This window comes from Corvus brachyrhynchos, unplaced genomic scaffold (genome assembly GCF_000691975.1).
Source record: "Corvus brachyrhynchos isolate BGI_N302 unplaced genomic scaffold, ASM69197v1 scaffold19, whole genome shotgun sequence".
In the NCBI taxonomy this organism is placed as follows: Eukaryota; Metazoa; Chordata; class Aves; order Passeriformes; family Corvidae; genus Corvus; species Corvus brachyrhynchos.
The window spans coordinates 2,173,226-2,191,345 of NW_008246061.1; the positions used below are offsets into that span (position 1 = coordinate 2,173,226).

Here is an 18,120-nt window from a genome sequence, read left to right on the forward strand (position 1 = left end):
TTTGATGCACACGACAGCCTTTACAGCTGTGGGACAGGGGGAAGATGCTGCCCTGTGTATGAGATCTGAGATTTTATGCCTTGAGCTCAAGTTCTGACCACTGTTGCTCTCTGGGCTCACCTGTCCAAGGTGTGGGAACCAATTTGCAGCCTGCAATGGATTGCTCTTAGTTCTGTGCTCTACATTTGTGTTCTCTAATGTCTGATAGAGACTCTGCCAGGCAGAGCTGAGATCTGGATCTCCTGCCTATTTTCTTGAGAGAGGTTCTGTGCTTCTGCTATCCTTCATTTCCTTGTCCCTGGTATTTCCCCTTCATCTAATTTTCTCTAACCCTCCTGGCTTTTCTCTCAGGCTCAGAATCTATCACTTTTTTTTTCTTAATTCATCGAATAAGGTATGTAACTGCTTCTGGGACAAAACCAGCTAGCAAGTGCTCATATTCCTTGCTGATTCCCACATAAAAACTGCCCTGCACAGGGAAAACCACCAGTTGCTGTCCTCTGTGTCAGCACTGTTCACCAGCCCAGCTCCTCCCGACCAGGTGGAGCACTGGTCATTCTGGCACTGATGATCTCAGTGTTTCTCAGACATCAGTACAGCTGTCAGTGTGCACAAGATAATTAACAACGTTGTGAGCACAGTTTAGTGCCTGCTGACAGCTCTAGGAGGTATTTAGCCCTTTGTTATTTATGAGAGACATAAATTAATTGTTTGACAAGGATTAAGGAAAACCTGAGGGATTTAATGTGTGTTTTAAGATTGTTTTTAAGGGCAGTCCCATGTGCAGTTCCTTGATAGAAGCATAAATTAAATACCTTTGGGGAATTTCACAGCAGAAAGCAAATATGAACCTTCGCTAGGGATGGGTGTTCTTGTAAAGAGTTTTAAATCAGTATTTGGGGATTTGTTTGAAAGGAGTCCCAAGGGAGAGTGCTGAGCATGGAGTTATTTTTTGGGAAACTGTGTCAGGCCAGGCAAACTGGCCACTAGGTGTTGCTGATGCTGTGCTGGGAAGAATCTGCAAAAAGGGTTTTAATTCCTGGTTTGTTGAGTGTATCTATTCCTTCTCCCTGTGTAGGCACTCAGGGTTTGATAGGACTTGCTTTTCTTTGCTCACTAAGGTTAGATGTTGATTTTGTGTTTTGTTTTGATTTTCCCTCCTTAGCTACACGTGGCTGTCCTTGCAGTAAGTAAATGAATACAAAGTGGTTTTCTCTCCCCTCCCCTGCTTGAAAGAGATACGGAGTCAAGGTTGTGTCAACCCGTTTGGGCCTTTTTAAAGGAGAAGCTAAAGTGTGTGTGATTTTTAATAGAGCTGTGACCTTTCTTAGATACAGTAAACGTGGAGTTCAAGGCTGCATGGAAATGTTTTTCTCAGCATGTCAGACTTCTAACTGAGGCCTTATTTGTGTCCTTAAACTCTGAGAAGCGCTTTTATGTGATTCCTGTCATGGAAGCTGCCGTGTCCTCTCCATTTCCCCCTGCAGAAGAGTCCTCCTTATTACTCTGGTCCTGGAGAAACCACACACTGGTGGTTCCATAGGCAGCTGTTGGCCCCAGCCCCCTGCAAAGCACCAGGAGCTTTGCTCACCATCTAGTCTGTGCATCATCTGAGCACTTAAACCCCAGGCATCAATAGCTGCCTGTGAGGGTTGGAATGGGAATTAGCCTCATTCCTCCAATATTACATACACTTCTACCTGTCTTTGAAGTGGTAAGTATTGACTGCTGATAGAGGAAGGCTCTTTCCCAGCCATTCCTTTCTCTGATCCCACACTAAAGATAGCACAATCTCTGCTGTAAATTGAAAATATCCTTGTTAGTCACTGGTTCAAGTTGTCCCGGGGAGAATGCCCTCACTGTGCTTTCTTGTAACAGATTTACACCAATCCTGAGGTAAGAAAGAGTCTTAATTAATCTTTGAGGCAGCTGAAGACATGGGTGAGTACATTTGTATTCAGAGTGGAGTTGGAGGCTTAAGTCCTACCCTGACATAGCTACTTGGTGACCCCATTTCTGTTCCTGTGCCTTCACTCCAGAGTGCCAGCTCAGTGAGCTGCATTGTGATCAAACACCAGGCTGAGGGCCCACCAGGGCCTCAGGCAGGGATGTTAGCAGACAACTAATGGGCATGTTCAGAGTTTTGTTTTAGTTTCCCAAAGAAGAAAAATGGGAAGTTCAAAACAACTCATTTGCAAACCACCTTTTTAACAGCCCTGATGAAAAGAGCTGGTTTGTCATCATGCAGAGAGGTGTAGGACAGAAGTCAGGAATCCCTTCAGACCTGGATGGATTCGTTGGGTAGTGCCTGTCCTTGGCCTCTCAGTGTTCCCTGCTGTGTTCCTGTTTTGTTTCATCTGGGGGTGTGATCCAGGAGTGAGGGTGTGCATCCATGCTGGAGATCAGAGAACAGCTGCAGACCCTTTGCACCTGAACCAGTTCTGCTGCGTGGCACCTCAGAGTCTGGGGACAGAGCAGGAGCTGAGCCATGCCAAGGCTGGGATTGGCAAGGAAGGCTCAGAGTTAAGGACTCAGCTGAGCTCCCACTAATCGACCTCATTGTCTCTGGAAGAAGTGAATTATAGGCATGGAATTGGTGTACAATAGACCCTTTCTCTTGGGGGGAAGCTGTCTGTTCTTCCTAATTATTTTATTCTCTGATCCTTTTAAATGGAAAATCATCCCCGATTTTTGTCTACCTCAAAAAAAACTCCGGTGAAATTCAGCGACTTTTTCCCATGCAATATTGTTTGGATTTCCCTGTGGGAAGAGTCCTCCAGGCCATTGTCCCCATACAGAGCACGGGGCCAGGCTTCCTTGTGACACTGGTCATCCATGCAGCTTCCCAGTTTTCCTTTTTCAAGGAAACACTGTGAGGACTGGCCAGCCCTGGAGCCTTGCTAGAGACTAAAGTTGGAGAGCCAGGCCCATGGAGGAAGTAGAAGGAGGAGGCAGGAAGTTGGTAATTTTGTTGTGATTCTTTCAGTGCTGGGTAAGATGTGGCTGTTACGAGAATTTGCCAAAGCCTGTGCAGGCAGTAATAGAGTTAAAATTGTCAGCATGTCACTAAATTAATGCTGTGCTCTGGCAGAGAGTGTGAAAGGACTCTCCAAGCTCAGGACACATCTTGTTACTCAAAGTGACCCATTTCTGCTTCTCTTCTCTCTTGTTACATCTCTAGACAGTCACTGAACTGTATCAATTCAAATTCAAGTACAAAAAGAAGGTGCCCCAGATGGACATCAGCAGGTAAGGATTCGGGTTGTTTTCTCAGGGTTACACTAGAAACTGTGTTCTTGAAGCATGAAGAAGCTGCAGCTTATGATTGCCCAGAGAGGCTGGGGACTCCCCATCCCTGAAAGTGTCCAAGGCCAGGTTGGATGGAGTAGCCTGGTTTGGTGGAAGGTGGCTCTGCCCATGGCAGGGGGTGGAGCAAGATGAGCTTTAAGGTCCTTCCAACCCAAACCATCCTGGGATTCTGTGGTTTGAGCAGGTCCAAGTCATTAAGCAGGTGTAAATACCATCAGAGTTGAGGATATTCACCTTACAGGGCATGAACTGCTGGGGGCATGAGCTGAAATGCTCTTACGTAGCACCATGAGGCCCTCAAAGTGCACCTGAGCCAAGGACAGCTGACAGAAGCAGTGCCTCATCAGGGAGGCAATGCAGAAACCAGCCCAGTTGTTGAGCTTGCTGCTGTCTCAGCTGACAAGAAGTGTTCTTGCACTTCTACCAGACATCCTCATGCTTTCAGGTGAAGCTTGCTCAGGTTTGAGCCCTTTCACCATGAGCCTGTGCCCAGGATTTTTTTCCCTCGGGTATTTGCATACGTGTGTTCTGCTTGGGCAGCCCTGCATGGGTGACCTGAGAGAACTTTCACTTAGGATGCCTGAGCTGATGGTGCAAAACGTGTGTCAGGAAGTAGCAGCTTTTTGCCTCTTTTTGGCACTCTCTGTTAGATATTTTAAGCTGTGTTAATAGACCATAGCCCTGTGCAGCTTCAAATAAATACTATCAAAGGCCATTGGCTATAATGAAAGCAAAGAAAAATAATTAACCTGTTTTTACTTTGTTCTGCAGTTGCCATTGGTAAAAGATGATTCTTGGAACCTGCCTGGACAGCAAGAGAGCTCTGCTGTCTTGTTTGCTCCTCAGGAAGCTCCTCCCCAGCACTCCCGGAGTGTGCCCTTAGCTGCTCTTTCTCTAAACACATCCGAATAATTTGTACCACAAGGCAAAATTATTTTCTTTCGGGAGAAACTGGATTATCTCTGGAGTGACCTGTTGGCTGTGTCCTCCATTTCTGCTTCGAAGCTGCTGTCCGTTGTCTTCACCACACTGAGGGGAAGAGGAGATCTGGGATTTGAAAGATAATAGAGGGTCCTTGAAAACTCTGGGGTTTTAATCAGCCTTACTCATTAGTTCCTAGAAATAAGGACAGTCCCAACGTGGAGCTTGGGTGTCATTCATGTCATCCAGGGAGAGGCCAAGCCATCTTCCTGTCGTGTTTGAATGTGCTCTCAGGCTCCAGAGCCCGTTGCACTGGATTCCTGGGCTCTGTTTCCTCAGGACTGGCAGTGCTATGGCAGGCTCATGCGTGTCCCTGCAGTCCTTAATAATCCGATGTTCTGGCACAGATCAGGGAATTGTGTCATCTTTGCTAGCAGCTCCTTCAGCTGATAGCGCTGCCTTTTACACCTGCAGCAGTTGTCATCCTGTGCAAACTCAGAGTTAATCACTCTGGGAGAGACGTTTCGTGGGGCTGCATCATCGCATCCAAGGGATAAGGGGAAACTTTCTTCTAAATGGTCTTTACCTCATTTTAGATGGATTTTGGAGGAATTCATTGCCATGGATCCCAGTCCTTCCAAGGTTCAATTCCTTATCTTCTGCTTTTTGACTCATGCCTGCATGAAATTCTCAGTGTTATTCCCATATTGAAGCAGTGCTTGACCTGTTAATTCCTATGGACATCTCATTTCTTTTTTTCTTACGAACTTTCCTTTTGCCATTTCTGATCTGGTAATCCCACAGTTTGTGAAGGTGATGGATATTCCCCTTTAGGCACTGCCAACATTTTTCTCTCACTGTGTATTTCTGAACATACAGGATTTAATCAAGGACCACAGTGTACATCTAATACCACAGAGTTTGGACTTCATGATCTTAGAGGTCTTTTCCAACCTAAATGATGCTGTGATTCCATACCTTGGGAAGTCAAGCTGTTCCACAGCCACCTCATTTTCATGGCACAAAGAAGCTCACCTGGAGGGGGGATTCAGTCTTAATTTGTTCCTTTCTATGGTTCAGTCAGTCAGGTTTACCCTGGGATATTCTTGGGTTAGTTTTTTACTGCTTTTGATGCAATTTGGAGTGATTGTGTTGGGCACCCTCCAGCCTACGTGTAATGTCAGGGGTCTTCCAAAGACATAATGAAGGAGCTACGCATCTTTGTGACCCCTTCTCATTGAAGTTTAGGAAAGTTCAGGTCCCTTAGTCACACAGTGATTCATCTGCTCTGTCTGAAGTTAGCTGACTGCTCTTGAGTTGCTCATCTCATCTACCTCTGTTTTAATCAAAGAGAAACAAACTCCTCTGGAGTGCGATTCATCCCACTCATGTCATCCGTGAGTCTCTGTCTGGACTGCTGGCATGGAGCAGCCAGCTGACATTTGGATGGGTGAAGGAGGTGAGAGGAATGCCCCTTCGTCACTGCTGAAAAATGTGCCTCTGAGCTGCTTTTTCTTACATGGAATTGAGTGAGAACATGCAATTCACTTCTCTTCAAAAACTGCAGAATGGACTTGAAAATAGCCCCTGTGATGAATCGGCTACAAATGGGATCCTCAACTCATTCCTCTCATTCCTGAAATTGCTTAGGTGAAAGGCACTTGTTTTATGATCCTTTGATCCAATTTAATCATGTTCAAAGAAGTGAGTCATGACATTTGTATAATGGTTGCCCCAGCTCCGAAGTCTGTTCAAATGTAAATGCCAGGCCTCTGAGTTTGGAGCGGGTGTTCTGCTGATGCCACCCCATCCCTGGAGCCTGTTTCACTTCCCTGTTTATCTGGAAATTACATAAAGACATTGTAGCTTTGTCACTGGTGGTTTCAGACAAGTCAGTGGGTGCTCTGTGTGTGTAATTGGATCGTGAATATTCATGACTGAGGATAACAAATCCCTTATTCTTCTTCTTCCGATTGTAGCAACCACAGGGAATTTGTGACTGGGCTGTGCAGCGAGGATGTCAAACAGGCCAGCAGGCTCCTGCTGCGGACACTGTACCTGCTCATGCAGGACCTCGGACCACTGCCCAATGACATCACCCTCACCATGAAACTCCTCTACTACAACGATGGTAGGTGGAGAGCAGTGTGTGCCTTAGGGAAGAATTCCATCAGTCTCTGTAATAAGCGTGAGCGCTGTGAGTAAAATAAAGCATAGAAAAGGGGAGATGGGAGAAGCTGTTGGCTGATAACACTGAGAAATGGTGTAACAGTAAATCTGATGCACAGGGATGGCAGGTGTTTTTAGGAAAGGTTTGAAATCCATATAAGAAGTACAGCCCACGTGGTATGAAAGGGAGACATCCTTCTTCCCTGGGGTTTTTTTGAGTTTATTTCTTTAAGGTACTGACAATGTCAGGTTTTGCTCCAGCACTTTAATGGTATCTCAGCATCCTAAAATAATTTTTTCTTTGAGCCCCCTGATAATATTTGCTCAGCTCATTTTTCCCTTTGCATTCTGTCCCTTCCTCCTAAAAAGAAAAAAAAAACAGAATATTTTTAGTAGTCGATGTTACTTGAAGCTGGTTCACAATTGTTCTTTCTAAATCAGACTAAGGAGAGATGGAGCTCAGTTTCCCTGACCTCAGTGGGTTTCTTCTCCCTGTGCAGTCACTCCCAAGGATTACCAGCCCCCTGGCTTCAAGGAAGATGGCAGCCCTGGTGACCTGTTGTTTAGTGGGGATCCCGTCAACCTGAGAGTGGGGTCAGTGTCCACTGACTTCCACCTTATGAAAGTCAGAGTGACAACTGACAAGAAGAGGGTGAGGAAGGCTGACAGCAACCTGATCCAGAAGAATGGCCCTACTGAGATCTCCCACCAAGGGCTGGACTGCGAGGAAGAGGAAGAGGAGGAGAGCACAAAGGTATAGAAATAGCTCTATTTGATTCTCACTGGAAGAACAGAGTTTATCTAGAAAAAACCTCCTTAAAAGAAACATTTTCTTTATGGATTTACCTCCTGGGTGTATTTCTTAGGTTATGGTATTAAGACAAAATATCATCTGCTTTACAGAGTCACTCTCCCCCTGTCAGAGCAGATTCAAGTGAGCATGAAGGGGACAAAAGTGACACCCATCCAGGCAGGAAAATGGAAGCATCTTTTTGCCTTGAAGATAAAGGTAAATGTTCAGTTTCAAAACTCCTGATTGTATCCCAGTACACTGTATCCCACACAATGTCTGGGTAAGGTCTTTCAGTGCTGTTAATAACAGTAGGTTATTTGAGGTATTAGAGGAAGGAATTGCTCCCTGGGAGGGTGGGCAGGCCCTGGCACAGGGTGCCCAGAGCAGCTGTGGCTGCCCCTGGATCCCTGGCAGTGCCCAAGGCCAGGTTGGACATTGGGGCTTGGAGCAGCCTGGGACAGTGGGAGGTGTCCCTGCCCAGGGCACTGGATGAGCTTTGAGGTCCCTTCCATCCCAACCCATTCCTTAATTCTGTGATTCTGTGATTCTCTAATATTTAGATTTTGGATGAGCAGAGTTTGTCAGGCTGTTTGAATTTTGTGACAGATCAGAATGACCTGTAACAAAGGGCTGGTTGATTATGCTCAGTTTGTTAACAGAAACATTTAATTTTGTATCAGTATCTTTGCAGCTCTTTATCTCAGCAGTTTTTTTGAGATATGGAGGAAACGCACAGATCATCAAAACCGAGTTACATTATCTCCATGTCCAACAAAGCTCTTTTCCTTCAGCTGTTACAGTTTGACTTTTGCTAATAACTTCCATGTGGGAAAACATACATGAAAATACATGAGAAAAAAAGCCTTTTCTCTTGCCTTTAATCAACCCAGCCTCTGCTATACCATGCTGTGTTTGACCTTTGAGGCTCTGGGATATAGCCTGTGGAACAATACCATCTAGTGACAAAATGGTAAATAGCATTCCTGGGATTGCCGGGCAGCAGGATAAAGCAGCTTCCCTGCCTGTGAAATCACCTTTGCAGGTCTTTCTCCTGCTGATTCCCTGATGACTAATAAGGAGTGAACTCATCCTGCCACTCGTGTTGCTCTGGGGATTTTAATAGGATCCTCCTCCTCTAAGCAGTTGCCTGATCTCATGAAACTGGGGCACTTTGGACACCCCCTCAAATTTTAATGACACTGTTAATGAAAGGTTAATAAATACTAACCAGGGGAGATCTCCCCTTCTTTCCCCCACCCCTCACACTCAGGGCATGTATAGACAGAGGCTTTGTTTTCTTAGATCCAGGTTGAAAGGAAGATTATATTTGATAGAGCTGCTGCAAGCTGATGTTCAGATGACACTTTATGCTGAAATCTCTCTTTCTAGGAATAAACTGCCACTGCTGGCAGTGTCTGAGAGCAAAGGTTACACAGTTTCATGGGATTTTTGCCTTGGTGGTTTAGTCAGGCTTCTGGATTTATTTTTTTTTTTTAATTAAGCACTTTGAAGCTAGTTTTTCTTTGCTGTTTGGGTTGCAGGTAGAAAGAGGAAGATGGAAATAAAGGAGACGGACAGGATGCCTTGCTCAAGAGCATGTCAGCAGGTGAGGAAGCTTTAGTGGTTCTGAGATGCTCCAGGCACAGGGGAATTCACTGCCATGGATCATTGCATCATCAAAGATGACACCAAATTCACTACCATTAGTGGATTTATTGTGCAGGATCACAATACATCGAGGCTACAGAGTAGCAGAGGGATGTAAGCATGAACTGGAAGCATGTAGGAAAAAGCTTTCCACAATCAGCTTATTTCCTCCATCCAATACCAGAATCTGATTCTGTTCTCTAGAGTTGGTACCTGTGAGTAACACGCACAGACTAAGCCTATCTCTGTCCCAGCCAGGCTGGTTTACCTATGCGTGCCTTTTGGATAAGGGTCTGAAATCACCACCCTATTTTGGGTTTGAAGGGTGTGTTTTTTGCCTAATATGGTCTTCACCTCTCCCCTCTTGCTTCTAGACTTTCTTTACATATGAGTCACAGGTACTTAATGAATCCTATCCCATTTTGGTTACCCCTCTGGGGTAGGAAGAATTATCCCCTGGAGGTACTGATCTCTTTTTTGATGGTTGTTGGGGCAACCCAAAGAATTAGGATAGACCAGATAGGTAGGTCGTTTTAGATAAGTAAAAAGTTAATCTCACCCTGAAGGCTGCCCAGCCAAACCCTGATTCACCATCAGAGCCCAAACTCATGGGCATGTGCAGAGGTTTGTTCAGTGACAGGGCAAATCTCTGAATACCACCAGACTTGCCCCTTGATCCTCCTCCCATTCAAATGAGCTGAGAGTCATGTGAGCTTGAATGGTCAGAAACTGCATCTTTACAGGATAAGTTAATGAGAGTAGGAAATTGCTACTAAAATTTTCCCCGCCTCTGTTGAAAAGAATCCCAGGGTGTCTAACCCAGACAGCAACTGCAGACTGCAACACACCCTGTCATTCTAAAGGCATCTGCGAGGTATTTGCCTTGACTCTGGATCTTAGAAATGAACTTCTGTGCCTAGGCTGGTATTTTTCAAACTTTAACCATATTTTTTTTTCCATGTCACATCCTCCGGTTTCCTTCTGATCATTGTTTATTCTGTTGTCTATGAAAACAGGAGCCTTTTTTGTTTGCGACTCATGGTTGCCCCACTGATTCATGCTCTGACCTTCTTTTGGGGCTGTCACAGTGGCCAGCAGAGCACCAGACACCTCTCTCAGCATGTGCATTTCATTAGAATTCGGTAGCAGGAGTGAGAGTGTCTGAAGGTGGTGGAAACAGCATTAGTTGCTGAAAAATGGAAGAATCACTTTATCCATCATGTGCTTCCAAAGACTTTTAAAAAAAAATCCCAAGCCCTGGGAGATTCTTTTCTTTATGTATTCTTTGATACTATTTTTAAAACCTCATAGCTTAGAAGCTGGCTAGTATTTCACTCCGTTTAGGGAAAAACAAAGTCAAGCCAGTAGTTAGAATCATCACTGTAAAGCCCACACTAATAAAAAATTGACACTCTTTTCCATATGAGAGGGACTTTCCCTTCTTTTCTGAAGGAAGTGGTTAAAACAAATGACCATTGTGTATTCCATGTGAATCAGGAAGCCAAGCTTCTCTTGAAAAATGAGGAGAAGCTGGGATGGATGGGAAGTCTGAGTTAGGTGTTGTCTGATAAGGTCAGGTGTAGGTGAGATGGGGAGGAGCAGACCTGTTGGGATGTGAATGTGAACACCTTGTTGCCATCCAGACACTATTAATAGTGTTTTCTAGCTCTTGGGTTGGGGTGGAAATGCCAAGATTTTCTGAACTAACCAGAACAATTTGGAGTGTCACAGAAAATTGCTGTGATATTCAAGACGTTCTGAGTTTGAAACCGTTACCCACAGTCACAAGTTGCTTTTGGAAATGTGGGTGAGCACATTTCTGCTCTTCATCTGGAGTGAATCCTTCTGACTGCTTGGTTACCAAAAATAAAAACTGTGCTGTTGGAATTGAGTTTATTGGTCATTATCTTCCTGACCTATAGCTCTTCAGGAAAACCAGGAATGAAAGTATTAAAGGCTTATTTTTGTCTAATCGTCATGGGAGAGGCGAAGGATGTGGATCTGCCAAAAGAGAAGCAGCTCTTCCTGCCCAGTGAGAACTGGAACTGGCCTTTAGGAGTGGCCACAGAGAGTCTCTGACAGAGGGCTTTGCAGATTGGGGAAAAATTTCCATGTACTCTACTGGCTTCTTATCTGCCATCTCCTGATTGATGATCCTCGGGATCAAATGAGAGATTGCCCTTTCCCAGCAGAGCATCTCTGCACTTAATCATCCAGAGTTAGACACCAGCATGTAAATTAGCCCACCTCTGCTGGCTTCAGGAGCCTTCTGATTGCATCAGCCAAGGGTTTGTCCTCCTGTGCTATCTTTGTGCATCTTCCTACTTTCCACTGGCATTTTAGGAGCTGGGAAGAGTTGGGGAAAATAGAGAATTGCTGCCCATTGGTTTAACTTATAGAAATCTGCTGGCAGGAATGAGGTCCTGCACTGAACTTGGGATAACTTATCAGTTCTTTGGCAAACTGCTCTATCCTCTTGTATGGAACATCCTTTAAAGTCCTTGTCCTGAAAATTGATTTTGGTCAGCATTGTCTTCATGTAAGCTAACGTTGCAGTGGAATGAGTTTGGAATGAAACAAAACTAGAAGATGAGTAAAATCTGACCATGTGAACGCCTCTGCAGGCTTTTATCTCCCATCAGGAAGCTGTGGGCTGAAGTTCTGGGGTGGTCCTTGGAGCACAGTCTCAGTGCACAGTGAGGCAGCCGTGCAGGGAGCCCTGGATCGCCCTGAGCTGGGAATGGTGTGGCTGTATCAGCACAGCACCAGGCAGCTCTGCCTCCCAGGCTTCTGGCTTCATCAGCTGCTGCCAGACACTGCTCCTGCTGCTGGGCTGGCCCTGCTTGTAGACTGCTGTGGGACATGAGGGAGAGTGTTGACACTTGGCATTGTTTGGACATCCCAATGGGATCAGTGATGGCTCAGGGATTCAGCTATGGGATTCACTGGCTGGGGGGGGGACCCCCTGCCATGTGGATCAGCTCTCCTGATGGGAGCTGTCTGCAACTGAGATGTCTGGGGAGAGGTTCATACCTAAGTGTTGTGAATCAGGGCTGCTTTAGGCCTCAGAGGACAGTCTGTCTGGCCTCCAGCTGCTGCTCCTTGTGCAGAAGACTTGGCTACCTGGCCGTGTGCTCTTTCTCCAAGGGACTGTGGCAGTGATGGAAGCCAGTGGGGACACAGACTTTCATGGATGATGCAGTAATACCTGCCTGGTTTGCAGGGATCAGGATCAGTTACCCTGATGGAGACCTCAGAGCCCCTTCCAATGCCCACAGGGGCTCCAAGAGAGCTGGAGAGGCACTTGGGACAAGGGCTTGGAGAGACAGGACAAGGGGCAATGACTTCCCCGTGCCAGAGGGCAGGGATGGATGGGGTATTGGGAAGGAATTGTTCCCTGGGAGGGTGGGGAGGCCCTGGCACAGGGTGCCCAGAGGAGCTGTGGCTGCCCCTGGATCCCTGGCAGTGGCCAGGGCCGGGTTGGATGGGGTTTGGAGCAAATGGGATAGTGGAAAGGGGTGGAATGAGAGGGGCTCTAAGATCCCTTCCAATCCAAACCATTCCATGGTTCCTGTGCCCTGCTGAGTTGAAGTTTTGTACAGAGCTTCTTTCTGGCAGTGAAGGTCAGCACAAGTGTGTTCAACTGCAGAACAGCAGCTTGGAGATCAAGACCTTTGTTGTCTGATTTTTCCCAGGCAAGCCACGTTCAGAAGTGCCACGACAGAAGGCGGTTGAAGGATGAAACCTGCCATGTGCAGAGCAATAGGAAAGCATTTTTCTGTGGCAATGTCATTATCTTGAACTTTTGCAGAAGAGAAAAAAAGCAGCAAGGTTTATCTCTGTCTGTCTATCAAGAGAGGCTGTATCTGATGAGAAGTTCCCAGAACATTTTCCCCTCCAAACCAGCTGAAGCTACACAGACCCAAGCAATGAAGAGAGAAAGATTCAGAGATGAGCTTGCCTCTCCTTCCTGTGAGCTCAGGCCATGCTGGGAGGAGTGAGCCAGGGAGGTCAGGAAATTCCTGGCTTCTCTCAGTTCACGTCAGATCCTTAGCTGTATCTTGGGGCCATTCATCCCTTCCATGAGTTATCCCTGTCTAGCGTGCAGGAAGCAGTTTCCTAGTGATCTCCGCATGCAGAGGTGAGGCCTGTCACCCCGCAGATCCAGGGAGATTTAACCCTTGCACCCTCAGATTCCCCGGAAGCTCCCCCAGGGACATCTGCGGGAAGACGTGGCGCTTCCGTGCTGGCTGCCATTCCATGTGTTCATGCCGTGCATTCTAGCAGCCAGACCCTCTGGAGAAATCCCCATAAATGAAGGTTGGACACGTCTAATATCCCATGAGGGGCTGCTGGGTAGCAGCCTAGGAGGCAGGAGGAGTATCCATTGTCTTTTTCGCCTGAGTTACAAAGCTGGAATCAGGATTCTGGGAAGTGATTGTGATCCAGCAATGAGAATGTCCATCAGGGAAGTGGACAGTGTGATTGAGGGCCCTGGAGGAGATTAGCAGGGGAGATATTAATAATCTTGTCTTCTAACAAGAATTTTTGAAGCATTTATTTTTATTCTCTGGAAAGATCTGTTCATTAATGCTTTAAAAGCTACAAGACACACGAGGTGCAGAACGGGATGTGAGACAAAAGAGCGGCACCAAATGGCAAAGGTTTTATCAGGAGCTGAGGAAAAGGAAGAGGACTGGTGATAGTCAGCGATGTGTTGGCATGGTTTCCTGGGCACAAAAACGTGGCAACTTTCCACAGTAGCACCACACTGAGGGCCTTTCATTCTTCCACCTGCGTCACTTGGCTTTCATGCTAACCAGCATGATCCTCCTGCATGGTCACAGATGGAAATCGGGATGGATGCCACTGATGTCAGTGTGACCGTGGCACTGGAAACTGATGGGAGCCCAGTGCTGCGCAGCCGCCGGGGTCAGCAGGGGCAGCTGGGGATCAGCAGGGCCACCCGACCTGCTCAGAGCACAGGGAAAGGGAGAACATTCCTCGGGACCTTGTCCACTCAGGTGGTGAATATCTCCGAGGAAGGAGGCTCCACAACCTCCCTGGATGACTTTTGGCAGTATTTCGTTGCCCTCACAGTAAAAAAGCCAAAACTGTCCTTGTGTTTAAATGGAATTTCTTGTGTTTCCCTGGAAGTGCTCAAGGCCAGGTTGGATGGGGCATGGAGCAACCTGGCCTAGTGGAAAGTGTCCCTGCCCATGGCAGGGGAGTGGAATGAGATGAGCTTTAAGATCCCTTCCAATGCAAACCATTCTTGCAGTATTTCGTTGCCCTCACAGTAAAAAAGCCAAAACTGTCCTTGTGTTTAAATGGAATTTCTTGTGTTTCCCTGGAAGTGCTCAAGGCCAGGTTGGATGGGGCATGGAGCAACCTGGCCTAGTGGAAAGTGTCCCTGCCCATGGCAGGGGAGTGGAATGAGATGAGCTTTAAGATCCCTTCCAATGCAAACCATTCTGGGAGTCTGTGATTCTGTGATTTCCGTTCGTGTCCGTCTCCTCTCGTCCTTTCACTGACACCGCGATGTGTCCTGTGACCCTGGGTTTTTGCTGTGCTTGGGAGCACGGAGCAGCCAGCTGTCAGTGAGCAGGCAGGAGTTAGGTCTTAGGGGACCAATTTGAAGAGTCACCGGCTTGATTTTTGGAAGTGACAGGAGTTTGCTGTGCTGTTGACTCAGTAATAGCTGCAGCTGAAATCACAGGATGCCTCAGGTCACTCTGATTAACTTCGCTGATGATGAGAGTCCCCTGCACAGACTGTGTTGCCCTGACACCTGAGGGTCACTCTGCCTTATTTCAGCAGCTCCCTCTTGTATCTCAGTCCTTATTCTTCCAGCTTGCTCGATGGAACTGCACTTCTTTTGACATTCATGTGCTTGTGAGTTTGTCGGGATAGTTACAAGGTACCAAACAAAACCCTCCGTGTCCTGGACAAAGGGAACTCTTCTGAGGGCATAAAATTTGCCAAGTGCCAAAACCCAGCATGGGGCAGGCCAGGGACAAAGAGGGACACAGCCGAATGCTCTTGTGCAATTTTAGCTGTTCTGCATAGGATGCCTTGGGAAGCAAAACACATGTCAGGAAAGCTGTAAATTTTCTTCGATTTATGCTGGGAATTTTTTGGCCGGAATACGTGGGGACACTGGGGATTGCAAATTGCAGAGCACAAAACTGGGTCCTGATTGTGTCTATCTAAGAATAGCAGTGTGGCTGTGGTCTGCTCACTCCGTTTTGTCCACCAGTCTGCCTTGGGAAGGTTTTAATGTAAGTCTAATCTATTTTTAGCCTGATATCTTCTCCAGACAACGCGCAGCTGTCCTGTGAGTTTTATGCCAGAAATTAGTAACACTTGTATGATTCACAAGTTAGCTGGAGTTCTGCAGGAAAACTCCTGTGGCAAAATATTGCTTTTTTACACGTAGTAAAACAGGAGATTCAAACTCACTGTGTGTTCATGGTGTGACCCAGACCCTGAACTCTGCCTTGGACTCAGAGTCAGGAGGTCACAGAGCTGCTGCTTCCTTTGCTGCTTGCTCTGGGCTTGTCCCACCTGTCAGCATGGACCCTTTTTAGGGTGAGGGTGCAAGGGGCTGCACCTTGTCCTACCTGCTTTTACAGCACCTGGCTCATCCGTGGGGCTGGGGTTGTGTAAGAGGAAAAGCAACGTTCTCACAGCCCAAGCTCTGCACATCGGTTTTTCAAGTGAAGCATCCCAGTACATGGGAAAAATTAGAACTAATGAACTTCTGGAGGCTTTGATTGTATGTTTAATCAATGGGAGGGATTTCCTGCTTCTCGCCACACCGTTGAAGAGGTTTACTTTCTGCTTCAAGTCAAATAAGCACACGTCGGATCTGATTTAATCCCCTTTTGAGCAGCTTTTCTGGGGAAGAAGCTGGAGTGTTTGGTTAGGGATGGGAGCTGAAGTTGGACTTGGGGTCTGTTCCTGGCTCCGAGTTCCTACGTGAGCTTGGGCAGGGACAGGCCAGGACACGTTGGCTTTGGTGAAATACCTCTCACTCTTGACATCTGCTTCACTGGATGGGTGAATAGTGCTTCTCTACAGCCCTCCATGGCTTCCTTGGATGTTTTCACTCCTCATCTCAGGTTCCTGAGAGGTGCTCGTGCTGCCTGTGGTAAAGGGCAGGAAAACTGGGGGGAGCTGGCGTGCAAGCAGCTGCTCGTTGTGGCTATTTCTCCACCTCACAAGTATCCCATCCATGCAGGAAATTCTGGAGGGATAGCAAAGGGGTAGAATCTTCACTGAGTAGCTGTCTGGGCTGTGGAAGATCCATTCCTCAATAGAGGAAATTAAAGCACCAGCTCTAGCTAGGTTTAGGCTAAAATAGGAGAGCTGCCTCATCCAGGTGATGGGGCTGGGAGATTGGGAATTGTGACCCTGCTTCATTGTGTGGCCAGCAGGACAGGGTACAAACCCTGCAGCTGTGTTAGCACAGCAGAGGTTTTGGATGCAGCATTTCTTCCTCTGGGCCCTTCACTTCAAAAAAAAAAAAAAAAAGAACCAGACAGGTTAAAACGATGCCAGGGAGAGTCAAGTAAAGAGCTGCCAAAAATGCCAGTTGGAGCAGCCGAGTATCAGGTGAGGAGCTGTAACACAGAGCCACTTATGGTTCTGTCCTCAGGCAAACATGCCTTGGGCAGCCTTGGAAAGCTCTGTCAGCCTGACGGTGCAGGATGGGAGAGAACCTGCCCAGCCCACTTTGGCACATTCTTGTTTTCTCTGTTTTTAGGGAAAGGAAATTGTACTTTTGCATTAAGCAACATTGTGTTGCTCATAATGAAGAGGAGGGAAGAAAAACAATTTGAAACACGATAGAGAGGCGAAGTGAGGTTGTTTCAAAGTATTTTGCTGTTAATCCCTAATCAGAGCTATTTCACACATTAGAAAGCCCATTGCTATGCAGAGATTGCCGAAGCCTCATTCCAAGGTCAGATGGCAAGCAAGCCTTGGTGACGTGAGTGGGGAATTCTATAATGACCACATCTTGTAATCTGGAGACCTTGTGCTCATCCCCGGGATGTGTTCTGGAATAGCTCTTTATTAACTCCTTGTGCTTCCCCTGCTGCAGTTCCGGGGTTCCTCATGCCTTGCAGTGACACTAGAGGGAGGTACTCCTGTTTGGGAGCAGGAATTCTGTTAGCACTCCTTTCCCTCTCCATTCACCTCGCTGTCATCCAAGTGAACTTAGTTTTGGAGAGAAGCTCTGTGCCGTGGTGTGTCCCCTCTGCTCAGCTCCAGTGAGGGAGGCCACATTGCCAGACTGTGCTTCGTCCCTTCTGGGTGGGCGACAACACACGTTGCTCTCAGCAGCTCCAGATTATTATTGTAGAAATGCAAATATGTGACTTGATAAGGAGGATAAGTGAGTTTGTCCCCTGGCACAGCCAACACTTCAGCTGTCGTCCTGGCCGTCCATCTCCCTGTGGTCTGTCTGAAGTGTCTGTTCCATTGACTCATTTATATTCTCACATATATTTATCTGCGTTTTTTAACCTCTTGGTTTGCAGGCTCAGAGTATTTCTGGGAGAGCTTTGTGTCTTTCTAGAGGGAAGTCAAGCCTTTTGGAAAAAAGCTTGCTTGGCTTAGTTCTTTTTCAGAGACTCACAGGTAGTTTTGAGGCCTGGGATTGACCAGCTCACACTGAATTCCCTGATGTACAAACAGAGGGACTGTGTGTCTTATCCTGAAAGGCTGTCACCACAAATTTGACCTTCTTTTCCATATATTACGATTGTCAGTGGCTGGTGGAGAAACCAATGCCCTATCAGCTATTACATTCCTCAAAGATCTCCTTGCTCCCTCTATTTTCTGTCAGTGATGGGGAGATGGGTTCTCTTCCCTGTGCCACCAAGCCCATTCCCTGTCCCTGAAGCTGAACCTGTTGCTTGCACAACTCTTACATTCCCAGCTCCATCCAGTATTCCAGTTTTGATTCCTGCCTAATTGCTTTTCTGGGGAACAGGATCACACTGAGCAAAGCCAAGAGGATCCAGGCACACACATGGCAGTTTTGGAAGCTGCACTTTTTAATTCGTGTTGCAGGAGTGTGCCCTGTGAGAATGAGCCCTGTTTCTGATGGTTCTTACAGATAAACCTCCTGAACCTTGCCTTCAGCCAGGAAGAGGTAATAGGACCCGAGAAGAAAAGGAAGGTCAGTGAACCAGAGAAGCTGCCTCTGAACAGCAGGAAATTATGTTCGTTCTGACACACAATAGATTTGGAAGGTGTGAGTTTGCATTGTC

The 18,120-nt window shown here is 46.8% G+C and overlaps 1 protein-coding gene across 5 annotated transcripts in view; it reads left to right on the forward strand.

Annotated features, from left to right (window-relative positions):
* The window catches only part of HORMAD2 (HORMA domain containing 2), a 23,488-nt gene extending 5,374 nt beyond the window's left edge, over positions 1 to 18,114 (forward strand). Inside the window, exons 6-13 of one of the 5 annotated variants that reach the window (XM_008642978.2) lie at positions 1,166 to 1,186; positions 1,879 to 1,896; positions 3,182 to 3,249; positions 6,210 to 6,361; positions 6,900 to 7,153; positions 7,303 to 7,408; positions 8,734 to 8,798; positions 17,967 to 18,114. In XM_008642978.2, coding sequence (XP_008641200.1) covers positions 1,166 to 1,186; positions 1,879 to 1,896; positions 3,182 to 3,249; positions 6,210 to 6,361; positions 6,900 to 7,153; positions 7,303 to 7,408; positions 8,734 to 8,798; positions 17,967 to 18,083 — 801 coding nt within the window. In that variant the 3' untranslated portion in view covers positions 18,084 to 18,114. Of the gene's footprint in view, positions 1 to 1,165; positions 3,250 to 4,080; positions 4,873 to 5,581; positions 5,881 to 6,209; positions 6,362 to 6,899; positions 7,154 to 7,302; positions 7,409 to 8,733; positions 8,799 to 12,534; positions 14,004 to 17,966 lie in introns of those variants that run through there. The other 4 variants (XM_017746543.1, XM_017746545.1, XM_017746546.1 and 1 more) reach the window with 4 other exon arrangements.
* Positions 18,115 to 18,120: the final 6 nt, after the last annotated feature.